Source organism: Vulpes lagopus, chromosome 4, assembly GCF_018345385.1.
Source record: "Vulpes lagopus strain Blue_001 chromosome 4, ASM1834538v1, whole genome shotgun sequence".
Lineage (NCBI taxonomy): Eukaryota > Metazoa > Chordata > Mammalia > Carnivora > Canidae > Vulpes > Vulpes lagopus.
In genome coordinates, this window is record NC_054827.1 from 71106895 (window position 1) to 71130651 (window position 23757).

Genomic DNA, 23757 nt, shown 5'->3' on the forward strand with positions numbered 1-23757 from the left:
CAGCATACCCGAGGTGGAATGAATAGTAAATAAAGGATCTGATACAGCATTAATGCACCAATTTGCTACCAGTTAGCTAATTTTTTTCTTACTCTGTGGGCACACTTTGAAACTAGAGAAAGTAGAATATATATAGTTCAAAGAGTATTATTATTATTATTTTAAGATTTATTTATTCATGAGAGACACAGAGAGACAGAGACATAAGCAGGATCCCTGTGGAAAGCCCGATGCAGGACTCCATTCCAGGACCCTGGGGTAACGCCCTGAGCTGAAGGCAGACGCTCAACCACTGAGCCACCCAGGAGTCCCCAATGGTTAGATTTTATATAGTTGTCTTTTAGCATCACCTTTAAGAACCTTCCATTTAAACTTGCGATTCAAGAATTTATCAGTAAAAATTCCCAAATATGATGGCCAAAAGTGAATGAGCAATTGGTAGGTATCAGAAAAATCCAGAAAAAAATTCTAAACACTATCTAGAACCTAGAAATTCTGCATATCAGAAGAGGGAAGGAATAGGAGTGTCCAGCATTCTTAGGCAAAAATTTCCCCAGTTTCTGACTCCTGCCGCCCCCCTCGCCAACACTGGGAACCACAGCTCCTGTCATATAATCTTAATAATTAAAAACATAGAAAAATGTAAATTTTCAGTATAAGGTAACTTAGGATTTCATGGGTTCTATTTATAAAGAACTTTGTAAATTTAAGTATATTTGGAAAGTTATTCCACTGTTTGACAAGGATCTGGGGATGACGACATTGTTTTAGATTCTAAGCTATTTAATATTGTTCTGATTGTTTTAGCAGCTTCTCATACACAAATCCTCTAGGCAAAAAGAACATAATTATGCAATTAAAATCCTATCTTGGCATCCAAAATATTCATGAGAAAAGCAAGAGTTATCGTTGCCTTTATGTTGAACATCTCACAATTCTGGATAAGTGGTTCCTAATCTATCTCCATCTATGGATGCCTGTCAGTTAACTAGTCCTAGAAGAGCGTAACAGAATCAAGGACCCACAAAGTGCTGTCCTAGATTTTGTAAAAATAGTATGTTTTCCAAAGAATATGACATTTCTCAAATGGGAAATAATAAAGACTTCCTGGTTGCCATTAATTTTCAGGGATTTTTGCCAGTCATGTGCTGAGATTATCAACTGTTTGTCTATTGTTTTTAGTACCAACAGAGATAAGGACAGAGTCTGTTCACACAAAGTGAAACTAAAAACTTAACTGTTCAGATAACAACTGGTCAAGAAAATAACTCTTGCCTTATTCATTTTAAAATAGCTTTTAAAAAACTCAACTGGCAAGATTGTTCCCATTTTCCACTTACCTTGTAGTTCTCCACATTCTCAATGGCAATTATAAAATTCTGTGCAGTCATAAAGAATATTACGATATTAACGGAAATATAAATATCCAAGGTTCAATACTTTATTACAAATTTACTAAGACTTATTTTGCAAGAAAAGCGTCTACAGAGTTTACATGTAATATATTACATCCAAATGGCATAGTTTAAGCTTGTGATGTGCTTTCAGAAAACACACATGTAACTTGTACAATCCTTTTTGATAATGATAAAATGTAGTACAGATATAATTCAAGACTTTATCATCCGCATCCTTCTTCGGATTCCAGAATTCTTTAACTGCCATGGTTACTGTGTTCTTGGGGCTTTTCCCTTTTACTTACCACTCTAGTAATCCAATAAAGAAACTGGTGTGAGGCACAGGAAGCCCCAATTGTTAAGGCACCTTCATCATTAATTTTGAATTAATATCACCTTTAATATTAGACACTGGCAGTTCATCTCTACTTTTCCGGACTTCAAAAATGGATTACTTGTTAGGATCTTCTTCACAACCCAGCATTACAGCGATTTAGTAATTAGGAAAAAAAAAAAAAAAGATACAAGAAAAAGAGGCTGAGCACAGCTCGTTTTACAAATGACAGCAGTGCTACATTTTGTTTTACTACTTATTGATAAACATGTACACATATATACATGTATTTTAGCAGACCATGTGTACTTGTTTGCCTTTCCCTACTTCCTTCCACATACTTGGGATGACGTTTTGAGATCTCTCTGAGGCCTCTAAACCAAACTGTTCCAGCAGCTGGTGGACTAAAACAGGAGTTATTTCCGAAGAGATGAAAAGGATCGTTTTGAGAACGCAGCTACCAGTCATGCTCCTCTGCCTTGGAAGGTGGGCCTTGGCACCAAATCTGGAGAAAACCATTAGAGAGTTTGATCATTAACCTGGCCTGAGTCAAAGGACTGCCGGGGGGGGGGGGGGGGGGGGGCGGGAGCAGGGGGGCAGGTGGAGAAAGTCTACAAGAATTTGGATTTAAAGAAATGCTTTCGGGCAGCCCGGGTGGCCTACCGGTTTAGCACCTGCCTTCAGCCCAGGGCCTGATCCTGGAGTCCCGGGATCGAGTCCCACCCACCGTCGGGCTCCCCGCGTGGAGCCTGCTTCTCCCTCTGCCTGTGTCTTGTGTCTCTATGAATAAATAAATAAAATCTTGGAATGCTCTCAACACGAGTGAAGCCGGACAGCAGCGCCACGCTGGAAAGGGTGTTTCCTCCGACCCTTAAAAGGGTTGTAACTGAGACCCGCAGTCACAGTTATGCAAGAAACCGCCAACTAAGTAGCAGCGGGCCAGCTGGACACAGTCCGCAGCGTCCCGGGAGCTGCTTTTGTGCAGCGAGCCTGCATCGCGCCCTCCTCCCCGCCTGCGGGCAGGCGCCTACGAGGGCCGTGAAAGCCTTTCCACAGAGCAGGTGTCACGGCAGCAGCAGCCCGGTCTCTCTCTCTGCTCCTGGGCGGCCCCGCCGGGAGCCTGTGCCACCGGCGCCGAAGCGGGGCTGGCGGCGGGGGCGGGGGGCGGGGGGGGTAGGGAGCGCAGTTGCCCGACAGCCGGGTTCCCAGGCCGCCTGGCGGGATGCACACCGCCCCCCCGTCGGGACCCCCGGGAGCAGGGTTCGAGGCCTGCGCCCCCACACCGCGCCCAGGACCCCGGCCTGGCCCTCCCGGGGCGCCCCGAGCCCCCGCGTCGTTTTGAGCATCCCCCTCCCCGCCCCCGCAGCCCGCCGCTCCCCCGGGAGCCTCTCAGTCCCTCCGCCGCGACGTCCTTGCGCAACCGTTCCGAGGGACAGCAGCGTCCCTACCCGCGCGGAGCGAGCCCGCAGCTCCCGCTTCCCGGAACCGAATCCCCGGCCGCTAAGCCAGGGCGCCCGAGCGAGCCCCGGCGGCCAGAGTCCGGCGGCCCCCGCGCGGCCGGCGTGCGCGCCCCCGCCCCCCGCGCGTGCGCGCCCCCGCCGCCAATAGCCTCCCTCCCGCCCCCCCCCCGCTCCGACGGCCCCCGCGGCGTGGCCCCGCCCCCCGCCCGCGCGCGCCCGATAAGCCCGGCGTGCGCGCGCCCGCCCGCCTCGGGCCCAGTGGAGCCGGGGAGCGAGCCGAGGAGCTGACGTCGCGCGGGAGGCGGAGGCGACGGCGACCTCGGCGGCGGCGGCGGCGGCGGCGGTTGCGCTCGCTCTCTCGGCGTCATGGCGGCTGCCGGGAGCCGATAAGCGGCGGGAGCGGGAGCGCGCGCGTGGCCGCGGCGGCGGCAGCGACGACGACGGCTCGTTACTTGTCGCCTGTGCTGCCTTCCTCGCCGTTGGTGCTTCAATAATGAATTGATTGTTGGATCCGCTCCGCGGGGGGATCGCGCGTTGGTGCGGCGGCGGCGGCGGCGGCCCGGGGCTTGTCCTTCCCCTTCTTCCTCCCCCTCCTCCTCCTCCTGCTGCTCCTGCTCCTCCTCCGGCTCCTCACGGACTCCTGCTCACCCCGAGACGCCCGGAGCCGCGGGGACTCGCTCGGCGGCGGAGACCGCGGGCCCGGGCGCGGGGGAGGCCGCGGAGCCCGGTCGGCTCCCTCCGCCCCGCGGAGCCGTGCACGCCCGCCGGTAAGAAAGGGGGCGGCGGGCGGGTCGCGATGTGGCGGGGCGGGCGGAGGGCGGCGGGCGGCGGGCGAGGCCGGGCTGACGGGCTCGGCGCGCGGGGGGCGTGTGAGCGGCGGGCGCATCCCGGCGCCGGACGGGCGGGCGGCGGAGCTCCGGCCTCCCGCCCCTCGGCCCCGCGGCCCCTCGGCCCCTCGGCCCCTCGGCCTCCCGGCCTCCCGCCTCCCGGCTGCGGCTGGCGGCCCGGGGCTTCGGTCCCGCCGCGACGCGGACTCCCAGCACGTGGGGAGCGGCGGGCGGGCGGGGGGAGGCCGGGCGAGCCCGGGAGGGCGCGGGGCGGGTCTGCGGGAACTTTGAGGCGGGAAGCGCGCCCCTGGGACCGGGCTGCAGGCCCCGGGCGGGCGGGCGGCGGGGGCGGCGGGGCAGGCTTGCGGCCGCCCCCGGGGCCGGGGCCGGGGCCGGGGCCGGGGCCGGGGCCGCTCGGAAAACTTAGCGGCGGCGGAGCGGCCGGTGCGCGACGGGCGCGGAGGAGGAGGGTCGGCGAGGTCGAGCGACTTGGGGCCGCGGGAGTCATTGTTCGGCCGCGTCCGCCCGGGGCCCGGCGGCGCTCGGCGGTGGCCGCGGGAGCAGGATGACGGGGGAAAGGGAAGTCGCGACGCGCGGGGAAAGCCATTTTGAAGGGCGAGGAGGAGTCCGCCGGGGAGAGCGGGCGGAGTTGCGAACTTTGTCGGCGGGGACAGACTCCGGGCGGCCGAGGTCCTGGCTCCGGGCGGCGTCATTGTTCGGCGGCCAAGCCCGTCGGCCGCCGGGACCCGGGCCCTGGGCGCGCGGAGCGAGCGGAGGCCACTTTGTGGCTGTGGCCGTGTGTCGCGGGGTCCCCCGCGCCGGGCTCCCCCGAGGGCTCCGAGGCGGGCTCCGAGGCGGCCGGCCCGGCAGCGCCCGCTCCCCGCCCCGCGCCCCGCGCCCCGCGCCCCGCGGGCCCCGGAAGGGCTCGTGGGAGCGGGAGGCCGGCGGACGGCCCCGCGCCCCGCGCCCCGCGCCCGCCCCGGTACTTCGGGGCCGGGGAAGGATCTGACGTCTCCTTCCCCCGCGTCTTCCTCTCCCTCCCCTGCCAGAGATCTCCTTTGTTTATTCGCGGATGGCTCGTAGGTGACTCTCCAGTGCGCCGCTGTCTCCAGAGGTGCGGATGCCCGTGTCTTGCTTGGCTCGGGGTTTCTACCCACCCCAAGCCCACTTCTCGATTAATCCTGCTGTATATTCTGTTGCCTTTCTTTCTTTTCTTTCTTTCTTTCTTTTTTTCTTAATGGAACCTCTGCAAGTCCAGAGTGGATGAATGCTATTTAAATGTTATCACTCCGGTCTCGGTTTACCTGTGAGAGAACACGTTTGTTTTGACCTGTACGTTTTTCGCCGAAAGTATAGGCTACCTTTTACTCTGTTCTTACGTGATCATTTCCGAAACTTTCCCTCCCTCAAGTGTATGAAGTTGTTGGTAAGAGGAATTAGCGCTTGATTAAAGGTAATGCCCCCCCCCCCCCCCCGCCGCCCCATTCATTTGTTGGACCAAGTAACTAATAAGACTTCATTTGGTAGAACATGTTCTGTTCTTGGGATGCAGGTCACATACTACCACTTGACTGTACTTGTCTATTTATCTGTAATGTGTACATGTGTGTATTGATACACAGTTGCAGTCACTCTAAAAGTTTTATCACTCCACAGATTTTTAATTTCTTCTGTCAGAAATAAGCCGTGGTGCTAAATTCTAGTCCGTAGTCAGGATTGTAGTTAATAGAAGCCTAAGTATTTCAAGGGAAGGACTCCTTCCTACCCCTTCCTTACCATCTCTAATTGACTGAGGTAGATTTTTGTAAGTTCTAAATAGATTGACTAATCTTTTTCTCTACAAGAAATTTTCTTACTTTCTCTCTCTCTTTTTTTTTTTTTTTAGGTGAGTCAGAAAGGGCCCAGGAAGCCTGTGAATGTTGGAGAAAATTCATCCGTGAATTTTTGATGTTAAAGGAGTTCGTATTTGTATTCATCTTTTAAACTGAGAAGATTTATATTTTAAAACTTCTTGATATTTACAATGAATGGACACAGTGATGAAGAAAGTGTTAGAAACAGTAGTGGAGAATCAAGGTAAGCGCTTTATTATCAAGTATTTATTAGGAAGAGAATGTAAAACTTAACATGACTCTTTAGTTTTCCTAGTAGGTGGCAGAGGTTTCAGATCAGATTCTTCCTCTTAGTTATCCAAACAGTAAAAAGTTTCTGATACCTGAAGTTTTGTTGATAATACAGGTTTTATTTTTTTCATTGAAATACGCAAAGAAGAATTTAAATATAGAAAGTTTAGGTTGCTGAAGTCTCTTTGTTGGTTATATCGTTTGGGTCAGTTAATTGAAAATAGAGCAAGTAAAATGAGACATTTAAATAACTGACTATTAGAGCACTCTTCAAATAAAGACAGTAAGGAGTTCTTAACTCACCTTTTTTCTGGCATTTTGTCTTCTATACCTGTCCTGTCCAGTATAGTAGCCACTAGCCACATGTGGCTATTTAAACTATTTAAGATTACAAAATATTCAGAGCACAGTTAGTCACACTTGACGCATGTCAAGTGCGGAAACCCACATGTGATTAATGGCTACCATGATGTGTAGCACAGATAGAAAACATTGCTCTCCCTCCAAAAGTACTTTTGGACAACACTAATCTGGACGTTTGTTAAAATATAACTGCAGCCCTTTTTCCCCCAATTTTCTTTTTAAAGTAGAGTTTTCATTATATGTGAATGAGTTACCTGGGCCATGTCTTTGCAGAGAAGATACAGTTAATGAGAATAAGCCATATGAAGCTATTTTAACATGTAAGAAACCTCTTCACATACAAAGACTTTTTAAATTTTTATGCAACCCCCAAATTTTGAGTTATCTGCGCGTTGATGGAGTCCATGCAGTTGTATATACTTAATCAGTAGAGATCAGGAATGTGAGCATCGGAGTTAGACTGCATGATTACTTTTCCCAGTTCTTCCTTTTATTACCTGTGTAAATTTGGGCAAATTATTTTGCTTCTGAGGTTTTGATTTTTTTTCACTTACAGAATAGGAATTACAGTATTTTTATCTTATTTAAAGTTGAGAATATGTTATGTGTAAAGGGCTTAAAATAGTCCTGATATAATGAGCATTCAATATTTTGTTTATTATAATTAGCATCATGTTTTATGTACCATAGGACACTGTGTAACTGGAACATTAATTACAGTGGTAGAGAAATGAGATGGGCAAGAAAAAGGAAAATACAGGCATTTGGGAGCACTTCAGAAAAAATGCTGGCTAGAAAAGGAAGCATTGGTATAAGTATTTGACTTTAAACTTAGTATTTTTCTGGTCTTGTTAGGTGTACTTTAGTTTATAAACTTTTGTGGGCAGACTGTTTAGATAACATAGGAGCAGTTATAGAAAGCAGCATTATTTAGCTGAACAGGTATTGGTCTATACGTTACAAAATCTGAGTTGACAGCTCTGCGTTAACTAGTTCTCTGAAGGAGGTCTCTACTTAAAAAAAAAAAAAAAAAAGAATTGAACTGAAACATTCAGTTACTTAATTGACAAAGTATAATAAGGTTTCAGATAATACAGTTGTTCAAGAATCACCAGAGTTGAGAGTCTAATTAGAAGAGTTTTGAATCTCATCTTTGATTCAAATCTCTACAGGCATATTGACTATAGTAAGTGATTAAAAGAGTCACATTGTCCACATTCTTTTATTTATTTGTCAGTGAGCAACAAAATGGTTAATAGACCTATCTAGAGGAAACACAGGACCTAAACTCTCAAAATAGGAAATAAGACTCTTGAGACTAAATCTTCTAGATTGAGTATTCAACTGTTAAATTCTGAGCCCTTACTGGTTCCAATACTGTTTCATGCATTTTGCTGCCATATCTAAAGGGGAGTAGTAAGTTAGATTTGGTAGTATAAGTGAAAAAGTTAAACTCTGTGAAATCACTTAAAGGAATCTTTTACAGTGCATACTTAAAATAATTGCAAGTCATATTCTCTATTCTGAGTTATTTCTACTATATAGGTTTTTATGTGCTTTTGAGAAGTGTGGTTGTCAAGTTATCTTGTTTTTGCAACTGCCTTGGTGTTTATCAGAAGGGAGGCGTGCTTATAATTTGCTTTCATTTTCTTCCTTACTGCTCTTACGCTGTCCTTTTCTTTTGCTCTACTGTCATTGTTACCAGTCCTCAGCCCTCATTCACCCCCACCCCTCCGCCCCCCAGGCAGAGCTTTCACACTCGGGCAGTATAGAGAGGGGAGATGGTGCTTGAGGACGTGAACTTGAGGACGTGAACTTATACAGAGGGGTATTTTCTTGCAAAACAAAAACAAAAAACGCACCACAAAAAAAGCTTATAGTAACTATGAATATTAATATAGAAGGAAGGGAAGGAAAATATATTCTGCTTTTAAATGACATAAATAGTTTTTAAAGTAAAAGTTGATTTCTGTTGGGTAGAATTTTTAAATGTATTTTTGCTTTAGATTTTTTTTTTCCTTTGTGGAAATTCCATTATGAAATGAAGTAAAATTAAGAAGTCATCTGACATTTTTGGTTGGTATAATTAGCTTTCTACTAAAAAATGTTTTTTGATTCTTTCCGTGTGGAAAGATGGTCTATGACTATTCTCTGAAAGGAGAAAGAATACACAGGAAGATGTCTCTTTGGCTTATGTTATAACTGACAATTTTGAAACTTATTTACTAAGAAATGTGGGTCAGGATGCACCTGCACATCAGTTTAAACTCAGCACAAAGTTTATTATACAACTGAGGTAAAGCTTTCTAAAGATTCTGTTGGAAGATTTCAAAGTACTGATTCCTGGCTGTGTGGATTTGAGAAAAAAAACAAACAAAAAAAAAAAAATAAGCTTTCCAAATCCTGGTTAGACTTTTTATTATAAAGTTCCCTTGAATGATGATTTAATCCAGGAATAGATTTGTGGATGAAGACCAGAACTACATAGTCACATTTTGCTAATTTTTGGATTAGTACATGCTTCATGCTTGGAAAAGTTTCTCTCCTTGCCTATAGATTAGGTTTTTAATAATCTAAAATTGTGAATTTGATCATTTATTTGAATCACTTTAATTAACGTCTACATATAGTGCCTTTGAAAAATTTTTACAGAGTGAGGGAAATTGTTGGTGATGTGCCACAATGGTCTTAACCATTTATAGTTAATCTGTGGCTGGCAATTGGGCTTTATTGACCTGATTCTTAGAATTCTTCTGTTTCTTTATAGCTTTTCATAGTGTTAACAGTGCTTGATTTAACATATTTATAATACGTTTTAAATATACATGTGTGTAATTTTTATATTTACTTAGAAGAACTTTATATGTCACACAAATTTTCTTGGCTTGTAGAAGATACCTTTGTTGGCCTTTTATACTTCACAGTTCTTTGGATCTGAACTTTTTAAAAGTGTTTTTGCATAAGCAGTGAGTAGGAAATATGACCAGTGGAAATGTTCTAAATGAAAATTTCCTTTTATAAAACTTCAGGGTCTTTAAAAGGCTTTGAGAAGCCCCTTAGTCTAAAGGACCTGTTAAATTTAAGGAACACCAAGTCGAAGTTAATTCGAACACAGGCCATGTTTCTTTACCATATATTTATCTGTTAGTGTCTTTTTGAAAACTATGGTATGCCATTTTTGGAAATGTTGCATTTATGTACACACATACCAGAAAGATTTGTTGTCATCAAAATCAGTTTTTCTCCCTAAGTAAATTTGAATAATTTTTAAAGGCAGTGCCAGTTAAAATGGTATTTTCTAAGCTTACTTTGCAGTTATCTCAGAGTTTTTTAAAAAAAAGTCAGTTTATTCTTAAATTTCAAAAATTTATGCTAAGAAGCATTTTAAGAAAGGCAGGAAAACATGAAATCATAAAAACAAAATGGCTAGACATCATTGAGTTAAGGAAACTGGTTTCTAAAATTTTCCCATGATGTCATTATTTGCAGAAAAGTATGTCTCTTTTACACCATTTGCTGTTAATCCCTGTTTTTCAGTTCTGTATGTACTTCATCTATTCCTATTAGGGTTTTTTTTTTTTCCCCTCAAATATGCTGTATGTGATATTTAATCTCAGATCATCTAGAATCTTTTCTTAACATTTTAGCAATTCAATAAGGTATTGAGCAGGAGCTTTAGCAATAGGTTACGCTCTCCAAATACAATTTACTCAACTAAAATTTTCATACTATTTCTTAGGATTGTGATTAATTTAGTGACTGGAAAGTGTTTAGACTTCTGACTGGTAAGGGTAAAAGAATTGTATGTGATTTGACTTTTGGATACATTACTTTATCTACATAGGCATGAGATAATGTGGAGGCAAATGTTAATGTGTAATTGCCCCTTTTTTATACTGTTTAAGTAGTTGCTATTTAAGATCTTGGTGACTGGTTACATTTGGTAACAGTTCTGTATATAAAAATAAGGAGGATATTTCTTTACAGGGAAGAGATAAAGAATAGATGGAAAAAACCTTATCTTTTTTATAGAAAATTTAAAAAAATACATAAACTGAAAAGTTCAAGCTACAGTTGTGGCCCTGGGACCAGTGGTATTGGCATCACCTGGAGCTTGTTGGAAGTGTACAACCTTGGGCCCCACCCCAGTCCGCCTGAATCAGAATCTCATTCTAACAAGATTCCAAAGTGTGATATGTGTTCATGTGAAATTCGTATATGTGTATGAACTTGTTTGGCTGGAGTCATTCACTATCTTGCCACTTTTTGTTGTTGTTGTTATTGTTGTTATTTTTTTCCCTGGGAACCCCCAGAGGATGGTCTCCTGGCCCATTCCAGCAAGAGGTTGAGTACATTTCATTTCTCTTGAAACAAAAATAATGTGGCATGCGATGATGATTGAGCTCTTACTCTGAGCCAGGCATGGTACACATAGTGCACAGAGTATTACATGAATTTATCACAGTTCATCCTTAAAACTCCCGTGATGTATGCAGTATTATGATTCCTACTCTCCAGAAGGGGAAACCAGATTTATAGCCATTTTTAAAAATCTTTTTAAAAAAAACTACTAACTAAATTCCACACTTTACTTGGATTTCATTGGTTTTTCCATTAATGCCACTTATGTTCCAGGATTCAATCCAGGGTACCATGTTGCCTTAAGTTGTCAACTCTGTGCAGTATCCTCTGGTCTGTGAGAGTTTCCGTTTTTCCTTGATTTCCTTAAGTCTTAAGAAGTACTGGCCAGGTGTCCTATAGAATATTCCCCATTTGGTATGTTTTCTGAGGTTTTTAAATTAGGATAGGGCAGCCCAGGTGGCGCAGCGGTTTAGCGCCACCTGCAGCCCGGGGTGTGATCCTGGAGTCCTAGGATTGAGTCCCATGTTGGTTCCCAACATGGAGGCTGCTTCTCCCTCTACCTGTGTCTCTGTCTGCCTCTCTCTCTCTCTCTCTCTCTCTTTTGCTGTCTCAATAAATAAATAAAATCTTTAAAAAAAAAAAGATTAAAAAAATTAAATTAGGATAAACTGGGGTTATCAGTTTTTAGGATATCACAGAGATAAAGTGCTCTTATAGTCATGTAGTATGGGAAGGGTAATATCCACATGATATTACTGATGTTAATCTTCATCACTTAGCTAACATAATATTTGCCAGGGGTCTCCACTTTGAGTTACTCTTGTTTTCTTTTCATACTGTATTCTTTGGAAGCAAGTCACTGTGTCTAGCCCTCTCTCAAGTGGTTGGGGGGAAGGTTGGAATTAAGTTCTATCTCCTGCTGTGAGGGAGTATCTATGTATATTAAGAGGAATTCTTTTGTAAAGAAGTCTTTTCTTCTCCATTTATTCAATCGTTCATTTGTATAAGCCTGGACTTATGTTTATGAATATGTTTACTTTGTGTTATAATCCAGTACCTTATGTATTTTGTTGCTCAAATTGTTCTAGCCTTGCCCATCAGGTGTTGTCTTTCATGTTGGCCTCTGTATCCTTTTTATATACTCCTTATCTTTTTGCCCTAGAATCAGCCATTTCTCTAAAGAGCCCTGGATCCTTTTATTGGAGAAAAGGGTATTAGAAACCAAGGTTTGGGTGCTGGGTATACTTGTTGCTACCCAAGTATCACTTCTAGGTTCTCTTAGTGGAAAAACCAGACAGAGCTTAGGTAGTATATGTATATATACTAAACCTATCTACATATTTCTAGTTTTCGGTATCTATCATTATGCATGTTGAGGTAGACAGGAGTTCATACTGATGTCTCCAACTCTAATTCTGTACTGCAGGATTCATGATAACCTTCCTTCTCCTTTATAACTTCAGTCTCCTTCAAAGAGAAACTTGGCACCTGCCATCCACCATCCCATCATGCACTACAAGGTCAGATACAGGTAAAGCAGTTTTAGAATTTTTAGGCCATGCTCCCAGAGGAAACATATTTGTCAACTAGAATATAGTGTTTATGTACAGTATACAGTTCATATTATATTTAGACTTTCAGTTTCCAGTCAAAACACTGTTTTCTAAAAAGTTACTAAAGTTAGCTTCTTCCTCCCACCCTCTTCAATGCGGTTGTCATAAATTTGTAATAAAGTTAGATTCATTTGGCACAATTTGCATTCCATTCTGTGTTCCTCAGTCACATGAGTTGGTTTTTTAAAGTTGCATATATTACATTTACTCTCTGATGTACAATTTTATGTGTTTTGACAAATGCACAGAATCAGTTGTCCTCTACTCCATTACTGTGCAGAGTGATTCCTTCACCCTAAAAGTTCCCCTCTTTTTCCCAGATCTGTTGAATCAGAATTTTCATTTTAACTAGATTCCCAGATTTGTATGTATATTAAATTCATATGCATGTAGGAGAAGCTTTTTGCCTGGAACCATTCAGTATTTTGCCATGTTAACGAAGAAAGATTATTATGGAAACACCTGGGTGGCTCAGCGGTTGAGTGTCTGCCTTCGGCTCAGGGTGTGATCCTGGTGTCCTTGCAGGAAGCCTGCTTCTCCTGCCTATGTCTCTGCCTTTCTCTCGTCTCTCAAGAGTAAATAAATAAAGTCTTTAAAAAAAGATTATTATGATTTAGAGGTGACAATGCAATTAGCTTGGTTTTAACACACAATCGAGTAAGCATACTCAAATTCATGGAAGCGTTTAGGTATACAAATGAGGTGAAAGAAAATAGAATTGGGCAAAGTACTGGAGTAATGTAATGGGCTATTGGAAAGTTTTCATGGAGCTCTTTAATTTTTGTGACCTTAATAGTAAGAAATGATGTAGTTTGGAAAGAAAGGAAGAACAAATAGCATATATTCAGAAGTGGGTTGGAAAGGAAGGTTTTTACAGAGGTCATAGTTCCCCCAGTGAAGAAGTGCAAGTTTCCTAATAAAGGGTGTGTTGGACATGCTGGCTTTGCAGTTCTTCAGTCTGACGTTACTCAGTGTTATGCTGAAGTCAGTGTACGGTTTGGTCCCAAGTGAAGGAAGGAGAGGTAAGGAAGGATAGCTGACTAAATGCAACATTCATTGAGAGAATATTACTCATGTGAATGGACTGGTCAGAACCACACGCTTAAAGAGGGACTCTAGAAATTTATTGTACCAGAATCAAGTTTTTATGTATGAATGACTGAGAACATTGCTGTTAAGGGTGTATTATCAGTCACTGTGATATGAGGTGATTCTTTAGTCAAAAGTCAACTTTAAGTAAATGTTAAACTGCGTTTGAGAGTTCTTTGTTGTGGATAGATTGAGTTCTAAGTTATCATTGAGGGGCACCTAAGTGGCTCAGTGGTTAAGCATCTGCCTTTGGTGATCCTGAGATCCTGAGATCGAGTCCTGCGTCAGGCTCCCCGCAGGGAGCCTGCTTCTTCCTCTGCCTTGTCTCTGCCTCTCTCTGTGTGTCTCTCATGAATAAATAGGTAAAATCTTAAAAAAAAAAAAAAGTTATCAATGAGAATAAAGTACGGAAACATGAAAAGTTCTGGCTAAACCGTACTGGCTTCTGGCATCCAGTGTCTCCAGTATCTCAGAGATGAGACATAAAGCATAAAAATAGTGGGGGGCAGCCCTGATGGCCCAGCGGTTTGGTGCTGCCTTCAGCCTGGGGTATGATCCTGGAGATTGGGATCGAGTCCCACGTCGGGCTCCCTGCATGGAGCCTGCTTCTCCCTCTGCCTGTGTCTCTGCCTCTCTCTCACTCTGTGTCTGTCATGAATAGATAAAGTAAAATCTTAAAAAAAAAAAAAAATAGTGGGGAGCTCTTTTCTTTGTAGGGGGGGAGCTCTTTTCTTAAATGAGAACCATTCATATTAGCTATTTCACATCTCTCATTGCTGCTTTCACAGGTATAGTTCTCTGTCCTCAGATACTTAATTTAGATGATTGAGCAACTACTTTGTAGTAGATTGCATGAGATATTAAAATTGGAGGTTTTCCTATTAGACTTACAGTGAAGAAAAATACCAAATTATAGTTAATACAAAGAAGTAATAGTTTGCAGCAATGGAAAAGTGGGAGTCACTGATCATAAGGTAAACAGTTTCTATATCAAGCCCAATGTCAGAATGAAATTTGGTGGTGTTTTTAAAAGGTGTATGTAAAACCTGGGTGATCTTAGATTTTATGCATGTTAAAAGTTCTGATAATGTGACTTTTTTGATGGTAAGGTATTTTGACAGGCGTAGGCAAAAAAGCAAAGAGTAGCTTTTATACCCGGGAAAATGATGTTAGATGGCAGTAAATACTGTGCTAAAGAGTTACTATGTGAAGGAATGGGGCCACTGGACAAGAGTGTACTTGCAGTCTAAATTCTCTGAAAAGAGACTATTCTTTTTGTGCTTGAAGTTAATTATAGTATGATTATTGCCATTTGATGCAACCATTACAGTATTTCCATTTCTAGTTGAGTAAATGTTGCATTAATAAAGGGGAGAAGTTTAATCTGAAAGAAAACTTCCTAAGACTTACAGTTGTATATGGGTACAAAAAAATGTAAATAATGTCTTTATTCCACTTTTAGCCTGTACTTTATAACCAAAGATTGACCCTAGTGCTCAGTAGCTTATGTTAGTCATATTATACTACGTTGATGATTTTGCTTTTTTTTTTTTTTTTTGTTAAATCGAATGGCTCACGGTAAATGGAGGTGGTGGTTATGTGTAGCAGCACACTCCCATGCATACTGCGGACTGATGAAATATCAAATCACATATAACTTTGTTAGAAAGTAAAGCATACAGTGTTGGGAACTTGGTTGTTTTGCAACCGTATTCATTAAAATAATAAAAAGTGTATACATATTTCAAACATCTTTTTTTAAAACAAATTAATCAAATAATTTTTTTAAACGGAACTTTTTAAAGATAGACATTTATTTTATTATTAGTGTTTAAGTTGTGGATGATAATTTCAAGCATGTGCAAAAGTAGTGACAGCAGTAAAATTAACCCCCACGTACACATCATCTAACTTCATGTTTTATCTCATGGCCAGTCTAGTTTAATCTCTAAATCCTCCCACTCAATTATTATTCTTATTTTTTCCACTCAATTATTTTGAAGATTATTTTGAAATTCAATTTCTTGGGACACCTGGGTGGCTCAGTGGTTGAGTGTCTGCCTTCAGCTCAGGGCGTGATCCTGGAGTCCCGGGATTGAGTACCACATCGGGCTCCCTGCGTGGAGCCTGCTCCCTCTGCCTATGTCTTTGCCTCTCTTTTTCTGTGTTTCTCATGAATAAATAAATAAAATCTTAAAAAAAGAAATAAAGTTTCTAGATGAGTTAAACTTTTGCATGATAGGTAATTAATGGGGAAAACATAAATGTCATCAGTTAAGCTTTGTCTACGTGTTACAATTAAAAATTATGGAATTAGAGGAGCCACCTGGGTGGCTCAGACCGCTAAATGTCTGACTCCAATATTGGCTCAGGTCATGATCTCAGGGTTGTGAGATCAAGCCAGGAGTTGGGCTCCTCACTGGTCATGGATTCTGCTTATGATTCTCTCTCTTCCTTTCCCTCTACCCCTTCCCCATCTCTCTCTCTCTTTCCCCCTTTCCTTCCCCCTCTCTCCCCCTGTCCCCTTCCCCCTGTTACCCCCCTCCCCTGAAAAAAAAAAAAAAGAAAAGAAACAAAATTATCGGCTTAGAGATTTGTATTGTTATTAATATTACGACAAATGTTATATCTATTTTATGAAACTATTGTTTAATGCCTTTCAAATGTATATTTAGTAGCCTTTATTTCTCATCTGATTCCCTGAATGTTTACTAGAGAAACTTTTGAGTTTACTGTCTTCACCTCTTAACACGACTAAACCCAGTCATCTTTGAAATTAGTCATGCTAAATGTGACCGTTTTTTAGCATCTAGTTAGAGCAGTTTTATTCTCAATTTCAGTTGGAGGCTTTAAGGTGGTAGAAGCGTACTGTACTTTGAGTTTATAGTAGAATTTTGACTTGGATTGGTAATTTAGAATGCTAAAAGGAACTGTTGGGTTGCTGTTTTGTGTCTTATAACAGTGGCGTTAGTTGGTTTTCAGAACCATACATACAGATGGATGGATACATTCTAGGTTTTCTCAAACCTTTGATATTTATTTGACGGTTTATAATAAAAGATAAGGTGGGTAACATTTTAATACAATGTAATTTTACAGAATTTAAAGGTAGTCTGATCTTATTATCATCTAGCTGAGCTCTTCGTGGATAACATTTTAATACAGTGTAATTTTACAGAATTTAAAGGTAGTCTGATTTTATTATCATCTAGCTGAGCTCTTCTCATTTTTTATTTTTATTTTTAAAATATTTTATTCATTCATTCATTCATTCATTCATGAGAGACACAGAGAGAGGCAGAGACATAGGCAGAAGGAGAAGCAGACTCCTTATGGGAAGCCTGATGTGGGACTGGATCCCAGAACCCTGGGATCACGACCTGAGCCAAAGGCAGATGCTCAACCACTAAGCCAACCAGGTGTCCCTCTTCTCACTTTTTAAATGACTATTCTAGGGTAATACATTTTAAATAGTTGCAGCATGTTAAAGGATTACGATCAGCTCCTCTTTAAGACAGTAGTGTAAACTACGATAAAAAATACAGTGTCTTTTTGAGAATACTGGTTCATCAAACTTTTATGCCTATGTGTGCATGCATGTGTATGTCTATACAGCTTTATGATATAAAATGTAATATTTGCCATAGTCTAAAAAGTTTTTGGCCTTTGGCCACTAGTTCATTTTTTTAGTTTTAAGTATTTTCTCAATACCTACAAATTTCCATATTGTTTCTTTAGTCCTGTTAAAGTGAATAATGGTCTATAAAAACAACTAAAATGGAGCCCCTGACTTAATGAATTCCAGGATGTAGTTAGAAGAGAGGTACATATACCAAATAATTGTAGTGTTGTGGAGGCATTTCTAATAACATGAGCAAAATATTGTGAACGTGTAGGTTGGAACAGTGATGCACCTGGAGAAATTGGAGAAGGTCACATAAAGAATATGATATTTTTGAGTAATCTTAGAGTGGAAAGTTTTATCAGTTGCTTCAGAGAGGAATCATTCTCCAGAATGACAAGCATAGGGAATACTATCAGTACTGAGTTCTAAAAATCACTCCCTCCATAAATGGCCTTGCCCCTGATTCCATTTCCTTAATCTCTAGTTCTTTAATCAGGTATCAGTCTATCTTTATATCTTTGATTCTCATCACTTTCACTTTTTCCCATGATATTTTGTCTCTGCTTAGAGATTCTTGCTCGGTACTTTCTTGTTTGTTGAAGAGATGAGCCAGTGAATTCGTATTATCCATGTACATACAGAACTTATTCTTTTTTTTTTTTTTAAGATTTTTATTTATTTATTCATGAGAGAGAGAGAGGCAGAGACACAGGCAGAGGGAGAAGCAGGCTCCATGCAGGGAGCCCGACGTGGGACTCGATCCTGGGTCTCCAGGATCATGCCCTGGGCTGAAGATGGTGCTAAACCGCCGAGCCACCCGGGCTGCCCAAACTTATTCTTTCAAAAATGCTAATTGCATAAACATTGTTATAATGTGTTAGAGAACCAGGTAGAGTGTTTTATATACTGGAAACCTCAAAACACAGAGACTCAAATAGTTTAACTTCTTTTTCACTCTCAGATAAGTGAGCTGTACCCTCTGAGGTTACTTAGGTACTGGGACTAGTGGGACAGCTTTGCTCTTCTTAATCTTAATACATGGTTTCTCTTGGTCTGCTAGTTGTCATTTTCAGCCAGCAGGAAGAAAACAGGGAGGATTTAAGGCAAACCACTTTATTTAAGCTATGACGTTAAAATCCCGTGTCACTTCTAGCCATATCCCTTTGGCTGAAACTTCTTCTCATGGCCACATCTAGCTGAAAGCTAGACTGAGAAATCTAATCTTCAGTTGGATGGACATATACCAGTGAAAACTGGAGGACAGTTCTGTACTACTAAAGGGCAAACAAAATGGATACTGGGTGAGTGGGGGAGGAGCAAGCAGATAACAAACATATGGCACAAATATAAAGAAATGTTATATTTAAATCACACCTATCATGGTAAAAATTTAGTGGCTCTCATTTTTCTGCATTTTATTTCTTCATAGGTATTCAAAATTTGTACACTTTTTTTTAAATCATAGTATTAGTATTTGGTTTCTTCACTTAAACCTTCTTTGAGCCTGTTTATTTATTAAATGAAATTGAAAGAATTAAATGAGAACTCAGGATCTGGCACAAAGCACCAATTAGTAACCACCATATCTTCTCCTTTTTAATTAAGCAATTTGTATTAAAAATTTTAGGTTATCTGTAGGTTTTGTTCATAGACATTTTATATATTTATACTTACAGTTATGATAGTCCAAAGAACCACTAGAATAGACCTAGATGTAATGATTCTGATCTTAAACTCAGTAAAAAGACCTTTTTAAAAAAATTTCTAATAGCTGTCAGTATTGAATTTCTATAATATGCCAGATTGTATGCTTTAAATCTTCATAATAATCCTTAAGTATCTTTATTCCCATGTCGCAGAAGCGTGAGGCCTAATGGGGTGTACCTACATAAATATAATAATAATGAGAAGAAGGAGCTAGAAAGCCAGGGAAAAATAAGTTAGGGTTGAACTTCAGAGCACTCATCAGTTTAGCCCTGAATTTCCCCCATGAGTGTCTGTTAAAAATTCTTTCACAACTCCTCCAAAGAAGTCCTTTTGAATGATACTCTTAAACAGTAATCAGGGGGAGGGAACAAGGCATGACATGAGAATTTAGTGCAATGTATTTGTTCCTTAGAATAGTAAACACATTTGTTTGTTTACATATTACTGTGTTTGTCAAGTTTGTCAACCTTCTATTAATATTTCTGTGGGAAATCAGTTTACCTTTTATCAGTGTGTCCAATAGCTTTCCTCCCCTACCTCCGAGTCTAATCCTTCCTACTACCGGTTTAAAAAAAAATTGAAAGTGATAAAGTAGGGAAATGGGATAAACTGGAAGGAAAATCTTGATGTCTTAGGGACAAAAGTAAATAAATACATTATTTAATAGAATTAAAATGAGAAATCATTGATGTAAGCCTTTGATACAGGCAGTCTAATTTATATATAATGTTTGAATACACAGTCTTTGTCTTCTTCCTTAGTGTTGTTTTGAGAGGTTCTTTTCATTACTTCTTGGTACTTTCACATCCACTCCTATAATACTTTCTCTTTTTTTCCCATTCCAATAACACTTTCTTGGCTTTTTTAGTCTATTCCTGTCCCTTTATCAGGGCCAGTTTCTTCTCTCACTGATCTGATGGCAAGGAAAGCAGCTACTCATTGTTACCGTTTTCTTAGATCATTCACTATTTTATTCATTCTTCCTTTATGTCCTGTTGCAGACATAGTTTCCAATTCCTGTGATAACAAAGGAAAAAGTACTTGAACATTATTTTCTTGTAATATAGAAGAATCTTTGTTTATTCACTTGAGAATATGTTCTCACATACCCATTGTAAGTCTTGGTGTTTTCTTTAGAGAACTAATTTGAGCAGAGAGTTGAGTGCAGAGCAAGGAGATGTTGCTATTTTATCCTGCAAGGCTGAGCTAACATGAACTCTTGTAAAGTACTTCCTACCCGCAAACCATGAAAATCCTTAATAAAATAGTGCAAATGGGCAAAAAATAGATCCATTGCTGAACTTCAGAAAAAAACTTTTATGTGCCAGGAACAGAAGGGACCTTGAAGCCAGCAGTAAGGAACAGTAAGCTCTGAGCAAACATGGCAGTACAGGGGATATTTGGAGGGATACAGGGTTTCTGGACAGGAGGCTGAGGTTGGAATTAAGTATTTGACTAGGGAATTAAGTCTCCTTAAAGTTGAGACCCCAGAAGATTTCCTCCTTTAGAAAGACTCTAGAAAAACTTCCTCTATCTGCCTTCAAGGACACTTTTGTTGTTGATGTGAGGATAAATTAGAATATAGTTAGGAAGAGATTTTGAAATCTCTGAAGAACAATTCTAAATTTTGTCTAAACCAGAGTATAAATGAGAGAGAGAAAGGGCCATAAGGGTCAAGCAGAGATAACATGAATGAATGAAGCTGTCTGGGTATAAGATATTTTTTGGGGGGGGAGGTGACGAGTAAAGATTATTTAGAGATTTGGTGATTATATGTATCATTGGAAGGAACCAGTGCTGCTTGGATGTGGATAATTGTGACCATATCAGAAATGGACCTAGTGTTGAGTGTTCAAGATATTCTGATTCTTCAAAGTTATTTTTCCCGTAACAATTTTAAATTAGACGACTTAGAGAAAAAAAATGAAAGAAGAAAAGTAGAGGCAGAGAAACTGGGAAGAAAGCACAAGAAAATTTGTGAAAGATTTAGGCTTATATTTTTTAATGAAAAGTAGAGAAATGGGAGTATTAACTGTTTATTAATTCACATGTTTTTAAAGTCTGTCAGAGTTCTAGAGAGTAGGGATAGACTTAAGTAATAACACTTCTACAATACAACTAGCTTATGTTAAGCATGTACTAAGTATCAGATAATCCTGGTGGGTGTCTTATGTGATCTCGGGGTGGAGATCTAGAAAAACTCAAATGGAGAAGGAAAGGATGAATAGAGGAGGGGTACTCGTGAAGAATACAGAAAATTTGCAAAAATAGTACCATGGAAGTCTTTGTGTATCTTTTGCCCAGATTCACTATTTGTTAACTTTTTGCCTTTATACATGTATATCTATATACATGATTCATATGTAATACATATTTATTTTTCCTGAAATTTTCAAGAGCATTTTACAAAAAGCATACCCCTTTACACATTAACACTTCAGTATATATTTTCTAAGAACAAAGATGCTCCTTTACATAAGCCATGTATAGTTATTAAACTCAGGAAAATTTACATTGATAATAGTACTTTAATCTTTCAGTCATTATTTTAGTGTAGTCAGTCATCCTGATTAATCAATTTTCAGTATAGGGTCCAGTTAAAGATCACATATCATGTCTCTTTAATCTCCTTTTAAAGATTTTATTTATTTCTTGGAGAGTGAAAGAGCACAAGCAGGGGAGCAGCAGAGGGAGAGGAAGCCCAACTCAGGGCTCACCTTGGGGTTTCATCCCAGGACTCTGGGATCATGACCTGAGCCAAAGGCAGATGCTTAACCAAGGCAGACACTTAAGGCAGACGCTTAACCAACTGAGCCACCCAGGTCCCCTCTGAAGAATCTCTTTTAATCTGGAACACTTCCTCTGTTTTTCATGACATTAGTGTTCTGAAGATGGTAGGCTACTTATTTTATAGGTTATGTTTCTCAATTTGGACTTATGTTCATTTACAGTTAGATCCAAGTTATGCATCTCCTACCATATGTATCCCTGGCTGGAATACTGTGTAAATGGTGATGTGTCTTTCTCAAAGGTATATCTAGAGGCTCATATTGTCTTCCTGTCCATCCCTATTGATGTGTGAGTTTTGATTACCAGGACAAGGTGGTATCTGGTTTTTCAACTAGTTTCACATTTATCTAGTATACTAAAAAGGAATTTCTGAGAAGATGCCTTGAGACTGTGCAAGTATCTTACTCATCAGACTCTCAGATTTAGCATGTCCTGATGATCCTTGCCCAAACCAGTGTTTTCTATGGTGATTGCAAAATGGTAATTTTCTAACACTGCTCTCCTGGTCACATTAATCACTTGGCATTCAGAGTCCTATCAGAATCCTCCCCTGTCTTTCTCCCTGTCTACCTACCTGCCATCAGCATGGACTCAAGGATTCTTGTTTTATTTACTGGGTAATAACCTTTTACGGTCTGTTTTGATGCTCAGATTAGATTTGGCCAGTGAAAGCTGCTTCAGGTTGGCTCGCTCCTGTGTCCTTTTTTTTTTTTTTTTTCCCCCTGTTCTTTTGATATTCTCCCTCCCTCCCTTCCTTCCTGTATTTTGCTTTTTGGTATGGCAAGATAATTTAGGTTTATCTTGTACTTTCTCTGTCCCTAGAGTCTGCCATTTCTCAAAAGACTGAGTTCATTTAAGTATGGAATAGTACTTAGCTATCAAGATCTGGGTCCTACATTATTATAAATTTAACACTTCAAAGCAGATATGTTTTTGTTTTGTTTTTTTAAAGATTTTATTTACTTATTTATTCATGAGAGACGTAGAAAGACGGAGACATAGGCAGAGGGAAAAGCAGGCTCCCTGTATGGAGCCTGATGGCGGGACCCCCAAAATCAAGACCTGAGCCAAAGGTAGATGTTCAACTGAGCCACCTAGGTGCTCCAGCAGATATGTTTATATTGGTTGATAAATAGCAGCCCAAGATATGCTGCCATAAATAGATACATGCAAAGGGGCCATATTTTTGTATCACTGTGGTATCATAGGAATGGAAACAAAGCATGTTCATCATTGAGGGACAGGTTAATAAAACTGTGATGTATCTATGAAATGAAATATGTACAGCTGCATAAAGGAAGGGGGAACATACCTACTGCTGTGAAATAATCTTCAGAATACAATATAGATAACATTTAATAGTGTGTAAATATGTTGGTGATTATTTATGAAATGGGATACAAGCATTTATCTTTATTCATAATTTTTTTGAATTTTATTTATTTATTAATGAGAGACATAAAGAAAGAGGCAGAGACGTAGGCAGAGGGAGGAGCGGCTCCATGCAGGGAGCCTGATGTGAGATGTGGGTCTTGATCCTGGGACCGCAGGATCATGCATACCCTGAGCCCAAGCCAGGTGCTCAACAGCTGAACCACTCAGGCGTCCCTCATAATTTTCTTATATTGAGAAAAGGGAAAATAAATGTAAAACTTAAAAAAAAAAACTATAGGGGAGAGAGGATATAGTGTAGAGGAGACAAGGATGGAAAGTAGGTTTTGACTATAACTTCTATAGCCCTCAAGTTGGATCCAAGTAAATAATAAAGCAAGATTAAATAGAAATGAATAAAAAGCAGTTTCTAAAATGCTTTTTTGGAAAAGCATTTTGTTTAAGAAAAACAGGTGATGCTAAGTATACCAAATTGGTGGCTATATAGAAATAAATTAGTTCATTGACTTTAGAGCAATAATTCGATTCTAGGAGTGAGTATTCCTGAAGGACAAAAAGAATTGTAAAGAAATTTTAACATTTGGTAATCATATTGTTAATAATATTGGTATTATTTTGAAACTATTATGTAATTCTAAGATAAGCAGTAATTTTGTTAAAGTCATTTGGAGTAAA

General features: G+C 40.7%; 2 protein-coding genes across 3 annotated transcripts in view; one reads left to right on the top strand and one right to left on the bottom strand.

The window, feature by feature from the left end:
• Positions 1–1427: 1427 nt before the first annotated feature.
• LOC121488794 (basic proline-rich protein-like) lies at positions 1428–4731 on the bottom strand. Its single transcript, XM_041751093.1, has 3 exons — positions 3870–4731; positions 3180–3817; positions 1428–2236 (listed from the first exon to the last, which is right to left on the bottom strand). Exons 1-3 carry the CDS (start codon positions 4729–4731, stop codon positions 2189–2191), a joined length of 1548 nt encoding a protein of 515 aa, XP_041607027.1. The 3' UTR covers positions 1428–2188.
• The window catches only part of CHD1 (chromodomain helicase DNA binding protein 1), a 73243-nt gene continuing 53302 nt past the window's right edge, over positions 3817–23757 (top strand). For both annotated transcript variants that reach the window (XM_041752208.1, XM_041752209.1), the window contains exons 1-2: positions 3817–3958; positions 5904–6094. In XM_041752208.1, the coding sequence (XP_041608142.1) occupies positions 6042–6094 (53 nt within the window). In that variant the 5' untranslated portion in view covers positions 3817–3958; positions 5904–6041. The remainder of the gene's footprint in view (positions 3959–5903; positions 6095–23757) is intronic.